Source organism: Ursus arctos, unplaced genomic scaffold (assembly GCF_023065955.2).
Source record: "Ursus arctos isolate Adak ecotype North America unplaced genomic scaffold, UrsArc2.0 scaffold_13, whole genome shotgun sequence".
NCBI classification, from domain to species: Eukaryota; Metazoa; Chordata; class Mammalia; order Carnivora; family Ursidae; genus Ursus; species Ursus arctos.
Genome location: NW_026622797.1, coordinates 15,885,929 through 15,905,791, shown reverse-complemented (window position 1 = coordinate 15,905,791; position 19,863 = coordinate 15,885,929). Strand labels below are relative to the sequence as shown.

General features: G+C 41.6%; 1 protein-coding gene across 1 annotated transcript in view; it reads left to right on the top strand.

Annotated features, from left to right (window-relative positions):
• The window catches only part of PPP1R14C (protein phosphatase 1 regulatory inhibitor subunit 14C), an 84,205-nt gene that overhangs the window by 57,226 nt on the left and 7,116 nt on the right, over positions 1 to 19,863 (top strand). Inside the window, exon 3 of the mRNA XM_026505043.4 lies at positions 194 to 226. Coding sequence (XP_026360828.1) covers positions 194 to 226 — 33 coding nt within the window. The remainder of the gene's footprint in view (positions 1 to 193; positions 227 to 19,863) is intronic.

Below are 19,863 nucleotides of genomic sequence, written 5' to 3'. Positions count from 1 at the left end.
AGGTACAACTTTTGATATCTTCAAGCTGACCTAACGGGTGCTGAAATAAAGTGCGATTCTAGATTGTTGATATGAAATCTGGATTTACCATGTACAGAATAACACCATGAAGACAAATGATTTTTAATTTCACTTTTAAAATGATACTGAATTGTAAAATAATCAAACTTACCTTCTGTGTGTTTTATTCTAGGAAGCTCTTGTAGACTGCTACAAACCAACAGAGGTAAACAGATCGCTTTTCCTAAATCCCGTGTTTGAATTTGTTTTTGTTAAACCAAGTTGTGTTTTTTTAAAGCCGAACAACAATACATGGTTTGGTTATGTATGTACTAAGTAGCGGTGATTATCCGTAAGTGAAGTGCATGCTCGACTAGTATTAACTCCCTTAAACGTACGCCCACGCATATCTGGTTCAGGAAGACTTCAAACTGATGGAATTGGGTGTGTTGCTTGTCTTTTTTTTTTTTTTTAATTCTTTATTTAAATTGAATTTACCTAACAGATACTGTATTGTTAGTTTCAGGGGTACAATTTAGTGATTCATCAGTTGCATATAACACCCCGTGCTTATTACATCAAGTGCCCTCCTTAATGCCCATCACCCAGTTGTCCCTAAAAGCCAAATTTGAAGGTAATTGTGAGAGGGTTTGGAATCACTTTGGTAAAAGGGTTAGATTTATAACTGGAGAATACATTCTTTTAGTATATAGAGATGCATTTTTAAGAACCTTAAGGTGAAATCTGTCATTCAGAAGAATTGCCTTTATTGGAAGAAGAAATTTTATGCTTTGTTTGTATATTTATCATCAAGTGGATAAATATTAGTATAAAAACAGTGGGTATTAGTTTGGTTAAACCAAAGCATTTATTTATTTATTTATTTATTTATTTATTTATTTATTATTTTTTTGCATTTCTCTTTTTTATAATAATATTTTTTTATTATATTCTGTTAGTCACCATACAGTACATCCCTGGTTTTTGATGTAAACTTTACATCATAGACCAAAGCATTTAAGGTGTACTCCAAAGAGTGAAAGCATGGTGTAGAAATTAAGGATTTGATCAGTCATGAAAAGATTGGTAAAGGAAATCCTATTCATTTGTTGCCGGGATAAATCAGAGGAATTAGAAGATCCATCAGATGTTTTTTGCAACATCAAAGCAATGGTGGTAGGACTTCTGAGTTTTGAAGTGATACAATTACAAAGTGAGAGGAAAGCATACTTTCACAAGAGTGTGTAAGATTTGGGTGTTTTGTGATCATTTGGCTTGAGGCCAATTACTTATTTGAGCTTTATTCTTATAGTCCCAAGTGTTCCTTTATGCTGATTGCATCTTGCAGTCACAGAGATTTTTAATGCTAATTTTAAAATTATAAAGTTATTAAATTTATTTTAAAATTAATGTAGTATACTTTCATAGTTTTGAAAGCCAAAAATACAATTGGGCTTATAAAAGAAAAGTAACATTGCCTCTCCCATTCTTTAGTCCCTCTTCCTAAAGGTATATATTTTATATTTATATATTATATCCAAATAGTTTTACAGATCAACACTGTTGGCTGTTTTCCTACTCTTTACTCTTGTATTCCTAAATATGAAATTGCTACTAATTATTTTTTTCATGTATTGGCTTAAAGGGAAATGTGATAGCTCTCTCACTCTCCACGTAACTCATTTCCCTCCATCCCCTTAATAAAGGTATTGACCAGTATTTTGTTGAGTAAGTGGTCAAGGTTTATAGTATTATGGTTTAAACAGATATTTTTCACTGCTAAACCACAGTGAAATATGACCATGGCTCCTTTTTTATAGCTCTTTGTTTTTCCTGGAATTGATACTGTCTTGTCTTTTATTTTTGTCTAGTACCTGTTGCTATTTTTTGTTGAACTTTTCAGTATCTTTGTCAAACATGTAGTACCTTTAATGTATACTCAAACTTGTCATTACTATGCCCCCACCCCAAACTTTCCTCCTGGTGCCCCTATCTTTTTTTTTTTTTTAAAGATTTTATTTATTTGACAGAGATAGAGATAGCCAGCAAGAGAGGGAACACAAGCAGGGGGAGTGGGAGAGGAAGAAGCAGGCTCATAGCGGAAGAGCCTGATGTGGGGCTCGATCCCATAATGCCAGGATCATGCCCTGAGCCGAAGGCAGATGCTTAACCGCTGTGCCACCCAGGTGCCCCCTGGTGCCCCTATCTAACAATCAGGAAAAGTTAGTCTCTGGGTCTACTGAGTAGCTACTGTAATAAGATTTCTGTTCAGTGTTGTCCTGTTAGATGCTTTGTTTCTTAAATCCCAGTCTTCCTCATTTTTGTGGGAGTACATCCTCCAGTAGCTTTTTGGGAAAAGATGCATAGAAGGTAAATTTTTTAAATCCTTTTGTGTATGAAAATGTATGTTGATTAATAGTTTGGATGGTATAGAATTCTGGGATAAAATTTATTGATAAAACTCAATTTTGGGGGGCGCCTGGGTGGCACAGCGGTTAAGCGTCTGCCTTCAGCTCAGGGCGTGATCCCGGCGATCTGGGATCGAGCCCCACATCAGGCTCTTCTGCTATGAGCCTGCTTCTTCCTCTCCCACTCCCCCTGCTTGTGTTCCCTCTCTCGCTGCCTGTCTCTATCTCTGTCAAATAAATAAATAAAATCTTAAAAAAAAAAAAAACCTCAATTTTAAGGCATTATCCTATTTTGTCATTTTTTTTAAAGATTTTATTTATTTATTTGACAGACAGGGAGAGAGGGAACACAAGCAGGCTTCCCGTCAAGCAGGGAGCCCGATGTGGTGCTTGATCCCAGGACCCTGGGATCATGACCTGAGCCAAAGGCAGACACTTAACGACTGAGCCACCCACGCACCCCTATTTTGTAATTTCTTGTATTAAAAAGTCTGATGCCACTTCCATTCTCAGACCTTAGTATGTGACCTATTTTCTCCCCCTCAATTAACTTTAGGATTATCTCCACACTTTGAAATTTTACCGTGATATGCCTCAGTGTGGGTCCTTTTATATTCATGTGCTGGGTACTTTGCAAACTCTTTTAGTCTAAAGATATATGTCTTTTAATTCTTAAAAAATTATTATTTTTTGTTATTTTTTTATCAATCTCTTCCTCAGTATTCTATAATGTTGGCTCTCCTCTTGTTTCGATGTTACATCTCTTGGGTGGAGCCTCTAATATCTTATCTTTCTCCTTTTGTTGTCCATTTCCTTGATTTTTGTTCTCCTTTCTGAAAGATTTCTGACTTTATTTTCTAGACTTTTTACTGATATATTAAAATTTCAGCTGTGTCATTTTTAATATTTAAGAGCACTTTCTTGATCTCTGTTCACTATTATGTTTTATTATTTCTTATTGTTTCATGGACAGATTTATAATTTTTTTCTCTTTGAGGATATTAATCAGATGTTTAATTTCTTTGTTTTTTGTTTTTAAGATTTTTCTGCTCTCTGCATTGTCTCTGTTTTCTCTGAATCTCACTTTTTTTCTTTCTGTTTTCCTCTGTGCTTGCCCATTTTTGGCAGTGTGTCCGTGAGTGTTAGGAGCTAGTAAACTGATTGAATCTGTGTAGCATGAGCACAGCTTGTCTATTGGTGGGTCTCCCCATGGAGTGACTAGGTTGCAAACCAAAAAAAATTTTTTTTTTTTTTTTTTGGGTGGTGGTGGTGGTGTGTGTGTGTGTGTGTGTGTGTGTATGTGTGTAAGAAGTGGTCTCCACTCAAAATGTTGCTATTTGAACATCTTTCTACCGAAGAGATTTGGGTTTTGTTTTTGTTTTTTGAATTTGACTGTCTAAACTGCTTGAGGAGTTGATAGTTTCATTAGAGGCTTTCTGGAAACAAGAACAGGATAGAGGCAAGAGAACTCACATTAGCTTTTTTTGGGAAAAGAACTTTCTTATAGTTATCTGGGGAATTAATATAAGAGTTAAATTAATTAGGGGTACCTGGGTGGCTTAGTTGGTTAAGTGTCTGCCTTTGCTCAGGTCATGATCTCAGAGTCGTGGGATCGAGTCCCTCATTGGGGCTCTCTGCTACGTGGGGAATGTGCTTCTCCCTCTCCCTCTCCCTCTGTGCTTTCTCTCTCAAATAAATATATAAAATCTTTAAAAAGAGTTTGATTAGATATTTGGAGAGTTATATTAAATTATTGTGAAGGATTAAACAAGAATAGTAGAATAGTTGAGAAAAGTGGTAGATTGTGTCACTGAATTCACATGTGATGTGGGGTAGGAGGGTTGCTGCTGAGAGTAGATCCAGACTGGTAGGTGTAGACATGCCATTTACTCACTTAATCATTCCCTTCTTCTTCGCCTCTTCTCCTAGAGGGACAGTTCATGTTCTGGTAGAATTTAGGTAAGAAAGGTTGGACTTTCATGAGCCCTATTCTCTTCCAGTTGTTGCAGTATCTAGAAAGCAAAACATTCACACTTGTTAACAGCCATGCAGTTAAATGAAAATGGTGGGTCTTGCTTCCCCCAGAACAAAAGTATTCCTCATCTGGTTTTTATAAGGAGGTTTAAAAGATGAAAGATGAAATATTTGAATGCCCTTTGGAGTTCCAAAGGAAGAAAGAAGGAAAGGTGTTTACATGTGAACATCTCTGTGTTCTTTAGCTCATGGTTTCCTGAGATGAAAATGGTGAAAAATGCTAAGGAATTTCAGTCAAGTTCATTCATCCATTAAAGGGGTGATTTCAGAAAAGGTTGGCAGTTGGGTTATGATGATAAAAATCATAGCTTATTCTTTTCCCAAAGCTCTAGAGTCCACATCGCCATAACAAGCATTATCTCATATAATCCTCACAGTCATGACCTGAAGAAGAAACTGAGGTTATCTTGTCTATGACCTCACAGCAGTGAGCAAAGGGAGGACTCAACCCGAGTTTCAGACACTTGACCTTGTGCTCGTTCTTTCCCCCTGCCTGGCTTCCTAAGCTACTTGACTTGGAAAGTCATTTAGGACATAAAAGGACTTTGTCCTGTCTCACTAAGTGCCTACCAGATAACAAGGTTCTTTTTAAAGTAGTCCTATCTGAAGGTGCTATTTTTTTTTTTAAGGATTTTATTTATTTACTTGACAGAGATAGAGACAGCCAGCGAGAGAGGGAACACAAGCAGGGGGAGTGGGAGAGGAAGAAGCAGGCTCATAGCGGAGGAGCCTGATATGGGGCTCGATCCCACAATGCTGGGATCACGCCCTGAGCCGAAGGCAGACGCTTAACCGCTGTGCCACCCAGGCGCCCCTGAAGGCGCTATTTTTTGATCAAAGGATTTTGCATACTATTTTATGTCGCTTTGAAGTTACAAAAGTAAGGAAGACGTCTTTGCTGATTCAGGGAGATTTATTTATAGTCTCCTTGCAGAAGTGGGGTGGGTGGTGGGAAGACTGGACTTTAAGACAAGAGTCTTTTTTAAAAAATTAATTTATTTGAGAGAGAGTGTGCATGTGAGTGGGAAAGGGGGAGAGGGAGAAAAATCCTCAAGCAGACTCCCTGCTGAGCGTGGAACCCCACCCAGGGCTCAAACTCAGGATGCTGGGATCTTGACATGAGCCAAAATCAAGAGTCAGATGGCTGCTGGACTGACTGAGCCACCCAGGCACCCCATAAGACAAGTTTGATGTGAGCACCAGCCCTGCATACGTGTGACTTTCAGCCATTTTCTCAAACTCTCTGAGCTTCCATTTCCTCCTCTATAAAATGGAGGTAATAACTACCTCTCTGGGTTTTAGTGCAGTTATTTGCACTAATAATAATTTTAGAGATAGTAGTAATAATAATAATAGCTAAATAATTACTAAGCACATGTCAGGGAATCATCTAAGTACATCACATGTATTAACTTATTTCTTCTTTACAACAAAGCTGTGAAGTTGACACTATTGTTATCAGGTAAGGAATTTGAGACATAGAAGGGCTATGTCATTTGCCTGAGGTGATATAGTTAATAACTGGAGAAGTCAGGATATGCACATGCTGGTCGAATCTGGTCTATATAAGGTAATACTTCTCCATTACATATTAAATATGCAAAATGCCCCAGTTCACCAAAAATGATATTCTTGAATTATTCGATTTGAAGAGTACACTTAAAAGAATTTGCTAATTTCACAGAAGTGATACTGTTTTTGGTGTGTTGTGTGCTTTGGGTCCATGGTTTCATTTTAGGTGGGACCCTGTCTAATCAGAAAAGAACTTGTATTTTCTCATTTTGATTCATATTCCTAGCTGTGGACTCAATGCGCAGATCTTTTCTGACTTGGACCTTTCAAAACATAGTGATGTAATTGTGGTCACCACAATAATGTATTTGTGGTTGATTAGTAAGAATGGTGTTTTAATGTTTTCCCCTTGAGTAAATGACATTTCCGTTGTAGCTGATATTAAAACAGAGCTGATTTAAATGTAGAAAAAAAATGTTTCTATATAATGCAAGAAGAAAAGGAGTAATTTAATTTTGGTTCATATTTGGATTTAAATGGTCAGGAGTGACAGCCTGGTGGACATTATAGAAATCTGAGGTGAGGTGTTGGGGCCAGCTAGCCAGGCTAGGGAGGAGCTGCTTTTCCTATTTCTTATTCTTACTTTGCATGGTTTTCAAATCTTAGGATCACATAGGAGCACTTCCATTATACTGGTATGGTGGACAGAAAATGCATTTAATATGGGCTTGAGGGCATCTGTCTTACCATCTCTTAGGGGAGTTGTCAGTCCGGTCAATAGACTCATAGAAATCTCTTTTTATAGTTGATGATGGCTGTGCCATTGTTCCCTGATAAACATCATATATTTTTTTTCTGTGCGTTTAGCAATCAGAGCCTGTAGGTTGATATGCATCAGGGGTTCATGCAGGATGACTCAGTCTGTGAGTAGGTGGTGAGAGGCATTTCTGGGTCCCAATAATCTGTCGGGTCACAGAAATGTCACGGACACATGATGGTGCAGGAAATGGATGTCCGATCGTGGTTTGCAGTAGAAATTGACCAGTGGTTTTGGGAAGGCAGGCGTGCTTTGTTGTTCTTCCCGTGTTGGTGGCAGGAAGGCAGGATCGCCTTCTTTCGCCATGGTGTCATGGTGACTGCAGCTCACTTTTCTGACTGACTTCTTTGGGGGCCATTGTTAGCTCATCTTGCTCACGTCAGTCTTGCTCCATTTAGCATTTTAACCTGTTCTGCAAAATATTGTTCAGCTGTGTCTACGTGGAAGTAATGGTAGTGCTCAGAGCTCCTGTTCTGAGCTGACTATAGTGGAGAGAAAAGATAAACTGTGTATTTATAACACAGAAAGGCTGCGTGTGTGACTGGAGGAGACATGGCCTGGCATTTTGCTATCTTCTCTCTATTCATTTGCTCAACAGATATTTATTGAACATCTCTGTGCCTTTAACTAATGTAGGGACTTAGGTAAAGAAGTGAACCCCGGGCGTCCATTGGAAAAATAGTCTCTCCTAAATTCACAATTAACTACGGTGAGAATTAAGCACTCAAAAGATGTTAAAATAGGAATAAAAGGACAGAAAGACCAGATGTCAGCTTATCCCATGGTTTTCTAAGTTAGTTAACAGACTGCCTAATGGAATGTGACTTGAGCGGAACCATACTTGCTAGAGAAAGACAAGGAAGTAGCCATTTCACTCCATTTAAATGGGTCAGAGTGACTCCATGCAGAGGAACCTTTTTTCTTCTCGGCTCTCATGGGGTTTCCTCAAAAAAGACTGCGATTTGGGGCTAGGATGAGAAAGAGAGCTAGAATGCTGGATTAATGAGTTGAAATGCACCTGTTGGAAGCTGTCACATTCAGAACAATGTTTCCAAAGAGTGAGAGCATTGGGAGCTTCCGAAGAAAGCCTGGAATCAATGAAAATGACATTCTAGAGGTTATAGCCGCTGGCTAGGAACGACTTGTTATGTTTTAGCGTAATTAGGCAGGTAAGTAATAAAGGACTGGGATTTATGAACCAGACACAAGAGTAACTTTACCAAGTAGCCAAAAGGATTTTGGTCCCTGTCTGTGTGTTGATCCCACGCTTTCCTTAGGGTTTTTATGCACCATGCCTCCTCTGCCCAGGGAGAAGGAGCCAGCAGGTGCCGGAGCTAGCATGGGGACCCATATTTGAGTCCACATCTGTGCTCTGTCTCCCTGTCACTGCCTTTCTCTGAATTCTTACCAGGTCAGCACCAGCACCCCTTTGGAATATTTATAAACCTGGGTAAGATTGTCTTCCTTGAGGAAATCAACCCAGAAGGGTTAGGTAAGCTTGTCAAAGACATGCAGTCGACTATGAGGCAAAACTACGCATTTCTCTCTTGGTCTTTATGCAGCACACTTTGCAGAGTTAGGGAACAGTCCACAAGCCCATACTCATTTCCAACACCAATTGTAAGTTTAGGGATCGCCAAGACCATACTCATATTTGATAATTTGCTAGAAGGACCCATGACACTCACTGAGAGTTTCTGTAGCCATAATTTCATTTTATTACAGTCAAAGGCTATAGACGAAGATCAGCCAAGGGAAGAAGACATGGGACAGAGTCCAGGAAAGTTCCAAACACAGAGCCTCCAGCTGTCCTCTCTCGGTGGAGTCCTGGACAGTGGTGATTCTCTCAACTATGACGTGTGACGCTGTATGCAGAGTCTTGCCAACCAGGAAAGCTCACCTGAGCCTTGAGGGCCAGAGTTTTCACTGGGACTTGGTCACGTAGACATGGTTGACTGCCCATGTGGCTGACTTCAGTCACCAGTCCCTTGGTATATCGAGCTGATATCACGTGACCTAAAACCCCCACCCTAATCACACTCTCTAGTGTATTTACCCCAGGGTAAACAAAGATACTTTGATCAGGCAAGACATTCCAGGGGCTTAGAGCTCACCTCCTAGGAACTGAGGGCAAAGACTAGACCTCTTTTGGGGCAAGGTGAAATTCTTTACTGCACATTCTTAGAAGCAGGATGACCATGAGAAGAATGATAACGATGATGACAACAATAATTGTGACATATGGAAAGAAGGGGTAGATGCTATTATAGGAAGAGCCACATAGGTCTGGCTTTGGATGCTTTTTCCCCACAGTAATTAATAATGGTTATTTTTTAAAAACACGTGATAGAAGAGATAGGGGCTTTAAAGGACAGTGGACCTTTAAGTGGCTGGTGTTTTTGATGATTGATTGTGATTTTATGGCCTTTTCTTCTTTCATTAAATTCAGAACGAATGATCAGGTTTTAAAAGCTGACCAACCCTAATTAGAAACAGCTCCACATTCTCTTCTTGTGTTTGGACTTAATTTGGACAGAAGAAAGAAGACAAGTTAAAGGCAATTTGACACATGACTTTTGGATTTCTATGTCTTTAGCAAAGGGAGTCATAATCAAAAACAAGTCTCACAGTTTGTAAATTCAGTAAGATTTCATTTTAACAAGGTTTAGGTATTTGTAGCAAATAATATTCTCACTCGTTGATAATGGGGCCCTTGATAAAATTACTGTCGTTTTTCTTAGTGATTATAAAGTTAGAGATTTAATTTTGCCGGATTTACTCCACTGATCGTTTATTGCGGTGGGTTTTATTTTACAGTGCCCGAAGACAAGTGTACAGTTTCTGAGAAGCCAATTATTAGTGAGTGAAGGAAGACTTGCATGCCGGTGAGGTTGAATGTGGGGAGCGCAGGCGAGCTGTACCGCTGCATGCGAATCAAGGTTAGAATCTGGGTACAAAGTAATTAGTCTAAGAGCAGTGGTCTGAGTCTCTAAAATAGATTGATGGGACTGCTTTCACCAGCACAACAAATTAATCTCTAAAGGCAGATAGTCAAGAAAATAAATGGACAAAACTGTGTCAAGTGGCTTTAAGTTAAAGGAAGGAAAGGAGAAAACAACCAGGATGCCGTTAAGACCTTCTGGAATTTCTGTTGGCAGCAGGGATTATAGTGACAGCAGGCACAAACCCTTACCCGCAACAGATTCATAAACCTCTTTTCAGATAATGAAAAATAGAATCAGTTCTGGTGTGCACTGTGAGCAAATGAACCTCTCTAAAGATAAACAACACTCCCCCCACCCCCAGAAAAAAAGGGGGGAAATTCAGTATTCACTGGTGAGTGATATTGGCGCTTGTGGTGCTATAATGCCTAGGATGGTGGGGAGCAAATCCTGGCCGGGGAGCACAGGGCTGGGGACACCCCAGAGCTGTTTGTCGGTGCTGACTCACTGCCTGCCTGTTTGGCCTCCCGTGTGGCCCGGATATGCAAGCTGAAAAAAATTTACACAGTGATTTTAAAATTCTTAGCTGGTTCTTTGGGCGAGGACATTTTGCCATTTGGAACAGTTCTCAGGTGTTGCCACCACTTTTAAAAGAGGCAAGTACTGCCCTTCCATCGCCCTCACCTATCTAAACTTCAGCAGATTTTGAAATTCTTCTTTCCTTCCCCCTGATAACGCTTTGCCTGATCCCCATGTCTTCTGATGCGTGTCGGGCTTTTTGGAGTGTCAGGTAGCTCTGTAAAAGTTGTGTAGGTTGACTTGGTTTTGCTGTCCTTGGGCAATGGGACTCAGCACCTGGAGCAAATGGCCCTTGTGAATATGGATTTTAAGGACGTGACTGGTGCATTGATTGGGGTGACAAAGAGGGGACAGTACATGGGGGCATCACTGAGCCACGCGGATCCCAGCCTTCAGAATCTTCACCTGCTGTCTCCCTCCTCACTCCACCCTGGGCTCTGCATCAAGGGTGGATGATATTTTTTGGAGAAGCAGATTGAGCATTCAGAGTTCTGCTGGGGGCCCTTTATGGGAGCTCGCCTGATCTACACAATTATTGTGATTGGCAACACCACGCACCGAGCCACAGTTTTAAGCACATCTTTCAAAAAGTCCTTTTGTAAGCAATTACTTCTAATTAAAGGGCTACCACATAATATCCATTTGTCTTTTTAAATGCTTCTAAATGCATGAAAGAATGACGTAAGTGTGGTTTACTTATGCACAAAGCAGTGATTTGCAAAGATACTGTGGTTTCTCCTCTTCCTACTTTCTGATGGACCCATCTTTGTTGAAGCAACACAGTACATCAATGAGTGTAACAGATGAATCACTTTGAGAGACAAGGAAAAGGCTCCAGACGCCTGGCCATGGTGATAATTACAGAATGAGTGTCCATCTGCTGCCTCTGGCCCTGGCCGGGGCAGGCGGGAGGGGGTGGAAGATGAAAGCCATGGGGCCCAGGAGGGATGGGGGGATGAGAGCTCAGAGCAGAACGTGGCACTGGGATGCCATGCCCCATGACAGTGCCACATGGCAGAGACTCCAGAGTGAGGAAGGACCTTCTGTTTTCACAGCGGCTGCCAGATCCCTTCAGAAACATGCTTTGGCTTTTCTCTTTCTTAGAAGTCAGTCTCTCATACATCAGGTGGCTGCGTGTTATGTAGAGTCAGGTTTACGAGGTCACTGGAACTGTTTCTTTTCTTTCTATTGCTTCTTTGAGCTCTCTGTATGTGTGTGCATGTGTGTTTGTGTGTGTGCGTGCACACACGCACACAAGCATCCTAGGCTCCAATCTTCCCCAAATGTTTCTCATCTTGCCTAACTCCCCCACGTTGGCTAGTTTTCCAGTGCTTAAAGGAGAACCTTTAGAACCTTCCTCCATAGTAGCTGGGTCCAATAGATACTTTGTACAATCCCCCCAAACACACACTCACACACACACACACACGCACACACACATGCATGGACACACAATTAGTGCACAGAGATTCTAGTGTCTCCTCTCTGCTCCTTTACTTAACTGCCACAGTTGTGTGATTTAATTAGACCATGCGTGTATTCCTTTACTTTGTAAACCTTTGCCGAGCACCTCTTGTATATTACACACCATGCTAGGAAAAGAGGAATGGGGCTCTTGCAACTCAGCAGGAGTGACAGGTATGCATGTGGATTATCTTGCATGCTTTACAGCTACATAAGTAATGTTTTACAGATTTTCTTCACCTTGCTTATGTTGCCCAATGTTAGATTTCTGAGATTTGCTCATGTTGATATAGAAGGCTCTAGTTCATTCATGTTCATTGCTGTATAGCTTTCCAGTGTAGTAATGTACTTCTCCATTCTTCTGCTGAGACTCATTTAGGCTGTGTCCAATTTTTTATTATTATGAATAATGATGCAATAAAAACTCCTGATGTGTTGACTCATGAACAAAGTCTCTCCAAGAAATATACCAAAAATGGAATTGCTCTTAAAGGTCGGCACCAGCTTGCATGTCCACCAGCAGGATTTGAGAATTCTCTTTTAACCTCATCATTCCCATACCTGGTATTGCCAAACGGTAAAATTTTTGCCAATCTGATGAGATCTCATTGTTTTAACGTACCTTTTTCTGACTGCTCCCTAGTAAGATTGAGCACATTTTTTTTCTCCATGTGCTTATTGGTTGTTCATGTTTCCTTCTTTGGGGATTTCCATTTCCAATCCTTTATCTACTTTGTTTCAACTTGTTTGTGTTTTTCTTATTGACTTTTAAGAGTTGTTTATATATTGTGGATGACAGTCCTTTGACCTTTATGTAGGTTGCAAATATATTTCACACATGGTGGAGCTTATTTTGCTTGTGTTGTCTTTTGTGTACAGAAGTTTTACATTTTGATCAAAATCAGATTTATCAGTGACATCCTTTATGACTTACGCTTTTAAAAGATGTGTGCCTAAGAAATCGTTCATACTCCAGTATCTTAAAGACAGTCTCCTTGGGGTGCCTGGGTGGCTCAGTCAGTTGAGTCCCTGACTCTTGGTTTCGGCTCAGGTCATGATCTCAGGGTCGGGCTCTGTGCTGGGCATGGAGCCTGCTTAAGATTCTCTCTCCCTCTCCTTCTGCCCTCCATGCAACAGCTTGCACTCTCTCTCTCTCTTAAAAAAAAAAAAGATAATCTTCTTATATTTTGTTCTAAAACCTTTTTTTACACTCAGATATTTAAGCCATCGTGAACTTATTTTTGTGTATGATGTGAAATAGAGATCTAACTTTACATTTGCTGTATTGTTCCAGTACCATTTATTGCACAATCAGTCCATCCTTACCCCACTGATACGTAATCATCTTGTGTTGTGTATCAAATTTTCCTAATATGCAGAACTGGCTGTTTGTCTGTCACTGTACACTGTCACAATTGCCCGGGATTTATTTTATTTTAAATATTTTTTTTTATTTATTTGAGAGAGAGAGAGATTGAGAGAGAGAAAAAGTATGAGTGGGGGAGGAGGGTAGAGTGCCAGAGGCAGAAGCAGACTCCCCACTGAGCAAAGAGCCCAACGCACAGCTCGATCCCAGGACCCTGAGATCACGAGCTGAGCGGACACTTAACCGACTGAGCCACCCAGGTGCCCCTTGCCAGGGCTTTATAATCAGTTCTTAACAAGGGCCAGGTGAACCCATGATTTTCTTATTCAAAATATCTTGACTATTCTTAAATATTTATATTTTGATTGGAAGTGCATTAAACTTACAGATTAATTTGGAGATAAATGGGATCTAAATGACGGTTTGTTCTGGACACAATAATAAAAACTGTGAGTTCCTCAGGGTGAGGGACAGGTTTGAAGAAGGGATAGGTAGCAGTGAGTTTGCGTTTGGTCATTTTGAGACTGATGTGCCCATGGAACATCCCTGTGGAGACCTCTGGGAGCCACAGGAAATGCAGGCCTGGATCTCAAGGGGGAAGACAGAGAGGAAGCCTGAGAGTATGAGGAAAATGGCTGGCTGAGAGCGCCTAAAGGAGGCTGGGAACCAAGCTTTGGAGAATGCCAGCATTCCATCAGCAGGTCAGGGGGCAGAAGTAAGTGGCCAACAAAGAGGAGTGAGGGGAGAAAGTCAGAGACTTACAATGATAATGTGTGGAAGAGTGGGCGAGCTCCGAAAGAAAGAGAGAAAGAAAGAAAGAAAAAGAAAGAAAGAAAGAAAGAAAGAAAGGGAAAGAGAGAAAGAGGAAGGAAGGAAAAGAAAAGAAAAGAGTAGTATCTCATTACTATACACACCCGCTAGAATGACTAAAATTAAAAAGACTGATAACACCAAGTGTTAGCAATGATGTGGAACTCTCATATCCTGCTTGCAGGAATGCAAAATGGTACCACCACTTTAGAAAACTGGGGGTTTCATAAAAAGTTAAATATACATTATAGAACTCTGCCATGGCACTGCTAGAGATTTACCCAAAGGAAAGAAAAAATATGACCACACGAATACTTGCACGTGTATCTTCATAGTGGCTTTATTCACCATGGTCAAACACTTGAAACAACCTACATGTCCATCAGCAGGTGAATGGTCTGACCACTCAGTAGCTGTGTGACCTTGGGCAAACCTCTAAACCTCTCTGAGCCCATGTTACAAGACAGTTACAATGATTAAATGAGACAGTACATGAAAATGCCCAGAGTGCTTGTCACATAAAGGGTGCCCACTAAGTATGAGTTGTGTCTGAACCCCAGACAGGATTTCAGTGCCCGTGAGAGCATGGCTCTATGCCAAAAAAAATAGAATTGTACATGGCGGGGGGGGGAAGAGAATCGTCCCCAGATGAGTTAATGGATGAAAAGGTGAATGCAGAGCATTCTCCGAGACAAAAATAGTACCCAGGACTGAGGTCGGGGATAGGGGTGCAAGTCATTTAGAAAGGTGTTTGTTTGTTTATTTATTTTAAATATTTTTATTTATTTGACAGAGAGAGAGCATAAGCAGGGGGAGCTGGAGAGGGAGAAGCAGGCTCCCCCTGAGCAGGGAGCCTGACGTGGGGCTCGACCCCAGGACCCCAGGCTCATGACCTGAGCCAAAGGCAGATGCTTAACTGACTGAGACACCCAGGCACCCCAATGTTTATTTATTTTTTTAAAAAGATTTTATTTATTTGACAGAGAACGCACAAGTTGGGGGGCAGGGGGAGAGGGAGAAGCAGACTCCCTGCTGAGCAGGGAGCCTGAGGCAGGACTTGATCCCAGGATCCTGAGATCATGATCTGAGCAGAAGGCAGATGCTTAACCTGCTGAGCCACCCAGGTGCCCCACAAGGTGTTTATTAAGAGGCAAGTTTTCCCCTTGTTTTGAGGGAGAATAGTTAGGTGGAGGGAAGGGTGAGGATTTCGCCTGCAGTGTGATGGGGACCCTGGTCAAAGACTCGGAGGAGTCAGAGGAGGAGAAGGAAGAGCTAAAGGAGGTAGGAGGTGGCATGTTTGTGTGTGCGTGTGCCCGAGTGTGCGTGCGTGTGCCTGAGTGCGTGTGTGTGCCTCTCTGAGTGTGCGTGTGTGTGTGGAAGAGGGAGCTAGGTGGCTGGGAAATGGCACTGAAGGCATGTTTTCCAGTCCATTTCGAACACCTCATGATGTGAAGAGCGAATGCTCTCTTGCAGCCTTTCGAGATGGGTCGAGCGGTGGCAGTGGCTCTGCGGCGGGGGGAGCAGGCCGCGGCCTCGACCTCAGGGAGGACAGTCAAAGGCAGGAATCTTGGAGGAAGGTTCTGTGGGACCTGAGACCCCAGCCCAGGCAGGATGAGAGAGGCTTAGCATGGCTTTTCTCAGCAATTACAGCCTTGTTGCCTGAAGCTGGGGACCCGACAGCCACAGAGGGAGAAACATGAGCGTGGCTGAGGTCACCGATGGTTTCTTCCCGGAAACACTGGGGTTGCTCACAGCCTGGTGTTACCCCCTGACCTGAGCACCTCGCTCTTGCTGGATGCCACACAACGTACTTCTCATCTGCCTCAGTTGTCCAGCGTTTGCTGCAGGGCTGTGTGGTGGTGTGTGTCTGCGTGTGTGTGGGGAGGAGGGGATGGCCACATTTTCCCCAGTGTTCTTGCTTAGAATGTGTCCAGACTGGAACTCTTCTTATCAGCATAGCCACGACGGCTACGATGGAGACGGCAGCAAGCACTTACAGGGCGCTCTCTGTGGTACAAGCACCTTCCCAAGCCTCTTCCAGCGATTAGTTCGCTAACTTGTTAAATACACCAACCTTGGGGGTACGTTTTATTACCATCGCTCTCCGTTTATGGTGAGCAAAGGCATAGAGAACATAATTAGCCCTTCAGTGGGGCACAAGGATTCGAACCCAGTCCCCTGGTTCCCGAGTCCGTCCCTTAACCACGTGGCTACACTGCTTCCTGCTGTGTGTGCAGAGGGCAACTCCCTCCACATAGGAATAAACCCATCTGAGATCTTTCTAGGCATTTATTTCAAAGGGCCCTCTTAGGTTTGTAACCCAAGGTCTTTATCTTCTGTCTCTTCATACAATTCACGGTCCTGGGGACACAGGGCCCCCATCTTATTAAAGGCCGCTGTGGACCATGCAATACGTGCCCTCCTTAATACCCACCACCAGCCTATCCCATCCCCCCCCCCCCCCCCCGCTGGAAGCCCTCAGTTTGTTTCCTAGAGTCCATAGTGTCTCATGGTTCATTCCCCCCCACGTATTGCATGGAGCACCGGGTGTTATACGCAAGTAATGAATCATGGAACATTACATCAAAAACTAGGGATGTACTGTATGGTGACTAACATAATATAGTAAAAAATATTATTATAAAAACATAATAAAAAATAAAAGCCACTGTGTGAAGTGGTCTGTCCAGCCGCCGTTCGGGGCCCTCCCCGGCTGAGCACAGCCTGGCCCTCGGCAGCCCACAGGAACATCATAGCTGGGGGGTGTCTCTCAGAGTTGCAGACTGGGATCTCGGGGAACATGAGGAAGAGCATTTGGACCAAACTGCTGAGATGGCCTAACAAAATAGACGCCAGTTGTCTTGAAATGTTGGGTCAGGGCAGTGTCCGCTTGCCTGTTTAAAATTCTGGCTGTTTGTGGAAATACTGTTTCAAACCTTAGGAAAGTGGAATGGCCAGATCTTTTACCCTCGTAGAGAGATGTTCAGCTAATAAAAGGGGTACCTTTAAGGAGTGAGGGGGAGGGAGAAGGGAAGGAGGGAGAGGAAGCTGGGCTGTCACTCCAGAGCAGTGGTTCTGGATTCTAGATTACTTGTATTGACAAAGCTTCTCATCTTTCACAGTCTCTTGGAATTATGACCTTCTTTTAGCCTGTCATGCACTGGGAGAGCGGAGTGTGAGAGGCAGGAATGATCCCAGGCCTGGGCTGGTCAGGGGCGGTGTGCACTGTCCATCCGCCCATGGGGCACTCTTGTACACAGTTAACACTGTGGCTTGTGTCTTACATCAACAGAGCCTATTTCTCTGTCTTCCTTCCCTGCCGGCCTGGGAGCCCCTGTCAGGCAGGGCCTCTCCCTTCCTCTGCATCCCAGCAAGTAGGGTAGAGTCTGCCACACGGTGGGGGCTTGGTGCCTATTTATTGAGCTCAACTTGCTTCAGGAGACCTGGATTCAAATACTTGCTTTGTGACCTTGGACAATGACTTAAAATGAACTAGAACATCCATTTTTCGCATCTGTAAAAAGGAGAGGATAAAACTACATTAGATTAAATATGGTAATATGTATAAGTAGGCTACACAGAGAAGGCCTAAATGTTCATTCCCTTTGTTTTCTTTAGGTTGAGCATGACCAGAGCCAGACCCTAATCCAGAGCCCACAGGAAGTCTGCCTCCATCCTCACCCATTCTTTTAGCTGGGGATTAAAAGGTCAAAAAAGAGTCATGAATGACCTTTTTTGAGTATCACAAAAGATCACGTCCTTTGTGGTTAAGGAATCATTTCCTTGTGTAAATGTTGTATCTGGGGGGAACCACTTTGTTCATCCCTTCTTCTGGCATGTTCTGTATGTGCACAAGTCACATGGCAGGAGGCTGTATAAGTGCAGTGGTAAAAGGTCTGCTTGAAATTAGCCTGTATCTTTATAAATGCACACAGAACGTTTACCAAGATAGACATATTCTGGGCCACAAAGAAAGTCTCAAATTTTAAAAGATTCAAGTCATACAAAGTACGTTCTTTGAATAACGGAATTAAGTTAGAAATCGGTAACAGAAAGATGTCTGGAAAATCCCCAAATATTTGGAAACTAAATGACACATTCCTAAATAACTCCTGGGCCAAGGAAGAAATCAAATGTGAAATTAGGAACTATTTTGAAATGAATGAAGTGAAAACCCATTATATCAAAATTCATGAGATGCAGCCAAAGCAGTGCTTAGAGGTGAATGTGTAACACTAAATATCTATATTGGGAAATAGGTTTCTAATAAATGGCTTTAGAATCCACCTTAGGAACTAGGAAAAGAAGAACAAATTAAAATTAGAGTAAGGTGAAGAAAGGAAGTAATGAAGGTGAAAGCAGAAATCAGTGAAATATAAAACAGAAAATTAGTAAAGAAAATCAGTGAAACAAGAGCTCATTCTCTGAAAATAACAGTACAATTGATAAGTGCCTAGTCCAAGTGGAAATAAAGACAGGAGACAAATTACCAATATCAGGAATGAGAGAGGTGACATCATTACAGATTCTACAGATGTTATGAACCTCATGGCAATAAATTCAATAACTTCTATGAAATAGACAAACGCCTTGAAAGACACATCCTTCCAATACAAACAAAACAAAACAAAACAAAAAACTCCAGACCCAGATGGCTTCACAGGGGAATTTTTACCAGATATATTTAAGGAAGAAATGGTATATACCAACTCTGTACAAACTCTTCCAGAAACTTGAAAAGGAAGGAATACTTTCCAACTCATCCTACGATGCCAGCACTACTATGATACTAAAACCAGACAAAGACATAAAAAAAAAAAAAGAAAGAAATGTAGACCACTATTCCACATGAGCATAGCTGCAAAATTTCTAAAGAAAATTTTGTCAAATTGAATGTAACAGTGTGTGTGTGTGTGTATGTATGTGTATATATATATATATATATATATATATATATATATATATATAAAAATATCAAAAGTCAATCAGTGTAAGTCATTGTGTTAAGAAACTAGGTGGAAGGGGCGCCTGGGTGGCACAGCGGTTAAGCGTCTGCCTTCGGCTCAGGGCGTGGTCCCGGTGTTCTGGGTTCGAGCCCCACATCAGGCTCCTCTGCTATGAGCCTGCTTCTTCCTCTCCCACTCCCCCTGCTTGTGTTCCCTCTCTCACTGGCTGTCTCTATCTCTGTTAAATAAATAAATAAAATCTTAAAAAAAAACAAAAAACAAAACAAAACAAAAAAAAGAAACTAGGTGGAAAAAGCCCTTTCTATAATTATGTCAGTTGATGCAGAAAAAGCATTTGGCAAAATCCAATCTCTCTATTCCTGGTTAAAAATTCTCAGCCAACTAGGAATAGAAGGGAAATTTCTAAACTCTAGAAAGAACATCTGCAGAAGGTAAATGTCTACAAAAAGCTGCTAGAACTAACAAGTGAGTTCAGCAAGCTTGCAGGATATGAAGTAAATATATGAAAATCTATGGCTGGCAACAACTGGACACTGGAATAAAAATATACCACTTATAATAACAGCAACAATATTAAACACCGAGGAATCAATCTGATGAAAGATGTGCAATGTCTGTACACGGAGGTCTAGAAAACGTTGCTGAGAACATTCACTGTTTTTTCCACAAATTGATTTATAGATTCAATGCAGTCTCAGCCAAAACCCCAGCAGGTTTTGGGTTGTTTTGTTTTGGTTTTTTTTGTAGAAATTTACAAGTTGATTCTAGAGTTCTTAAGGAAACTTAAAGGACCTGCAGTAGCCAAAACAATGTATTTTTTAAAATGTTCAACAAAGGCGGCAGACTAACATTACCTGATTTTAGGACTTGTAAACCTATATTTGGAAGATAGTGTGGTGTTGCCGTAGAGACAAACGAATAGATCAGGAATTCCCCCATTCCAATCTTGGGTATTTACCCAAAA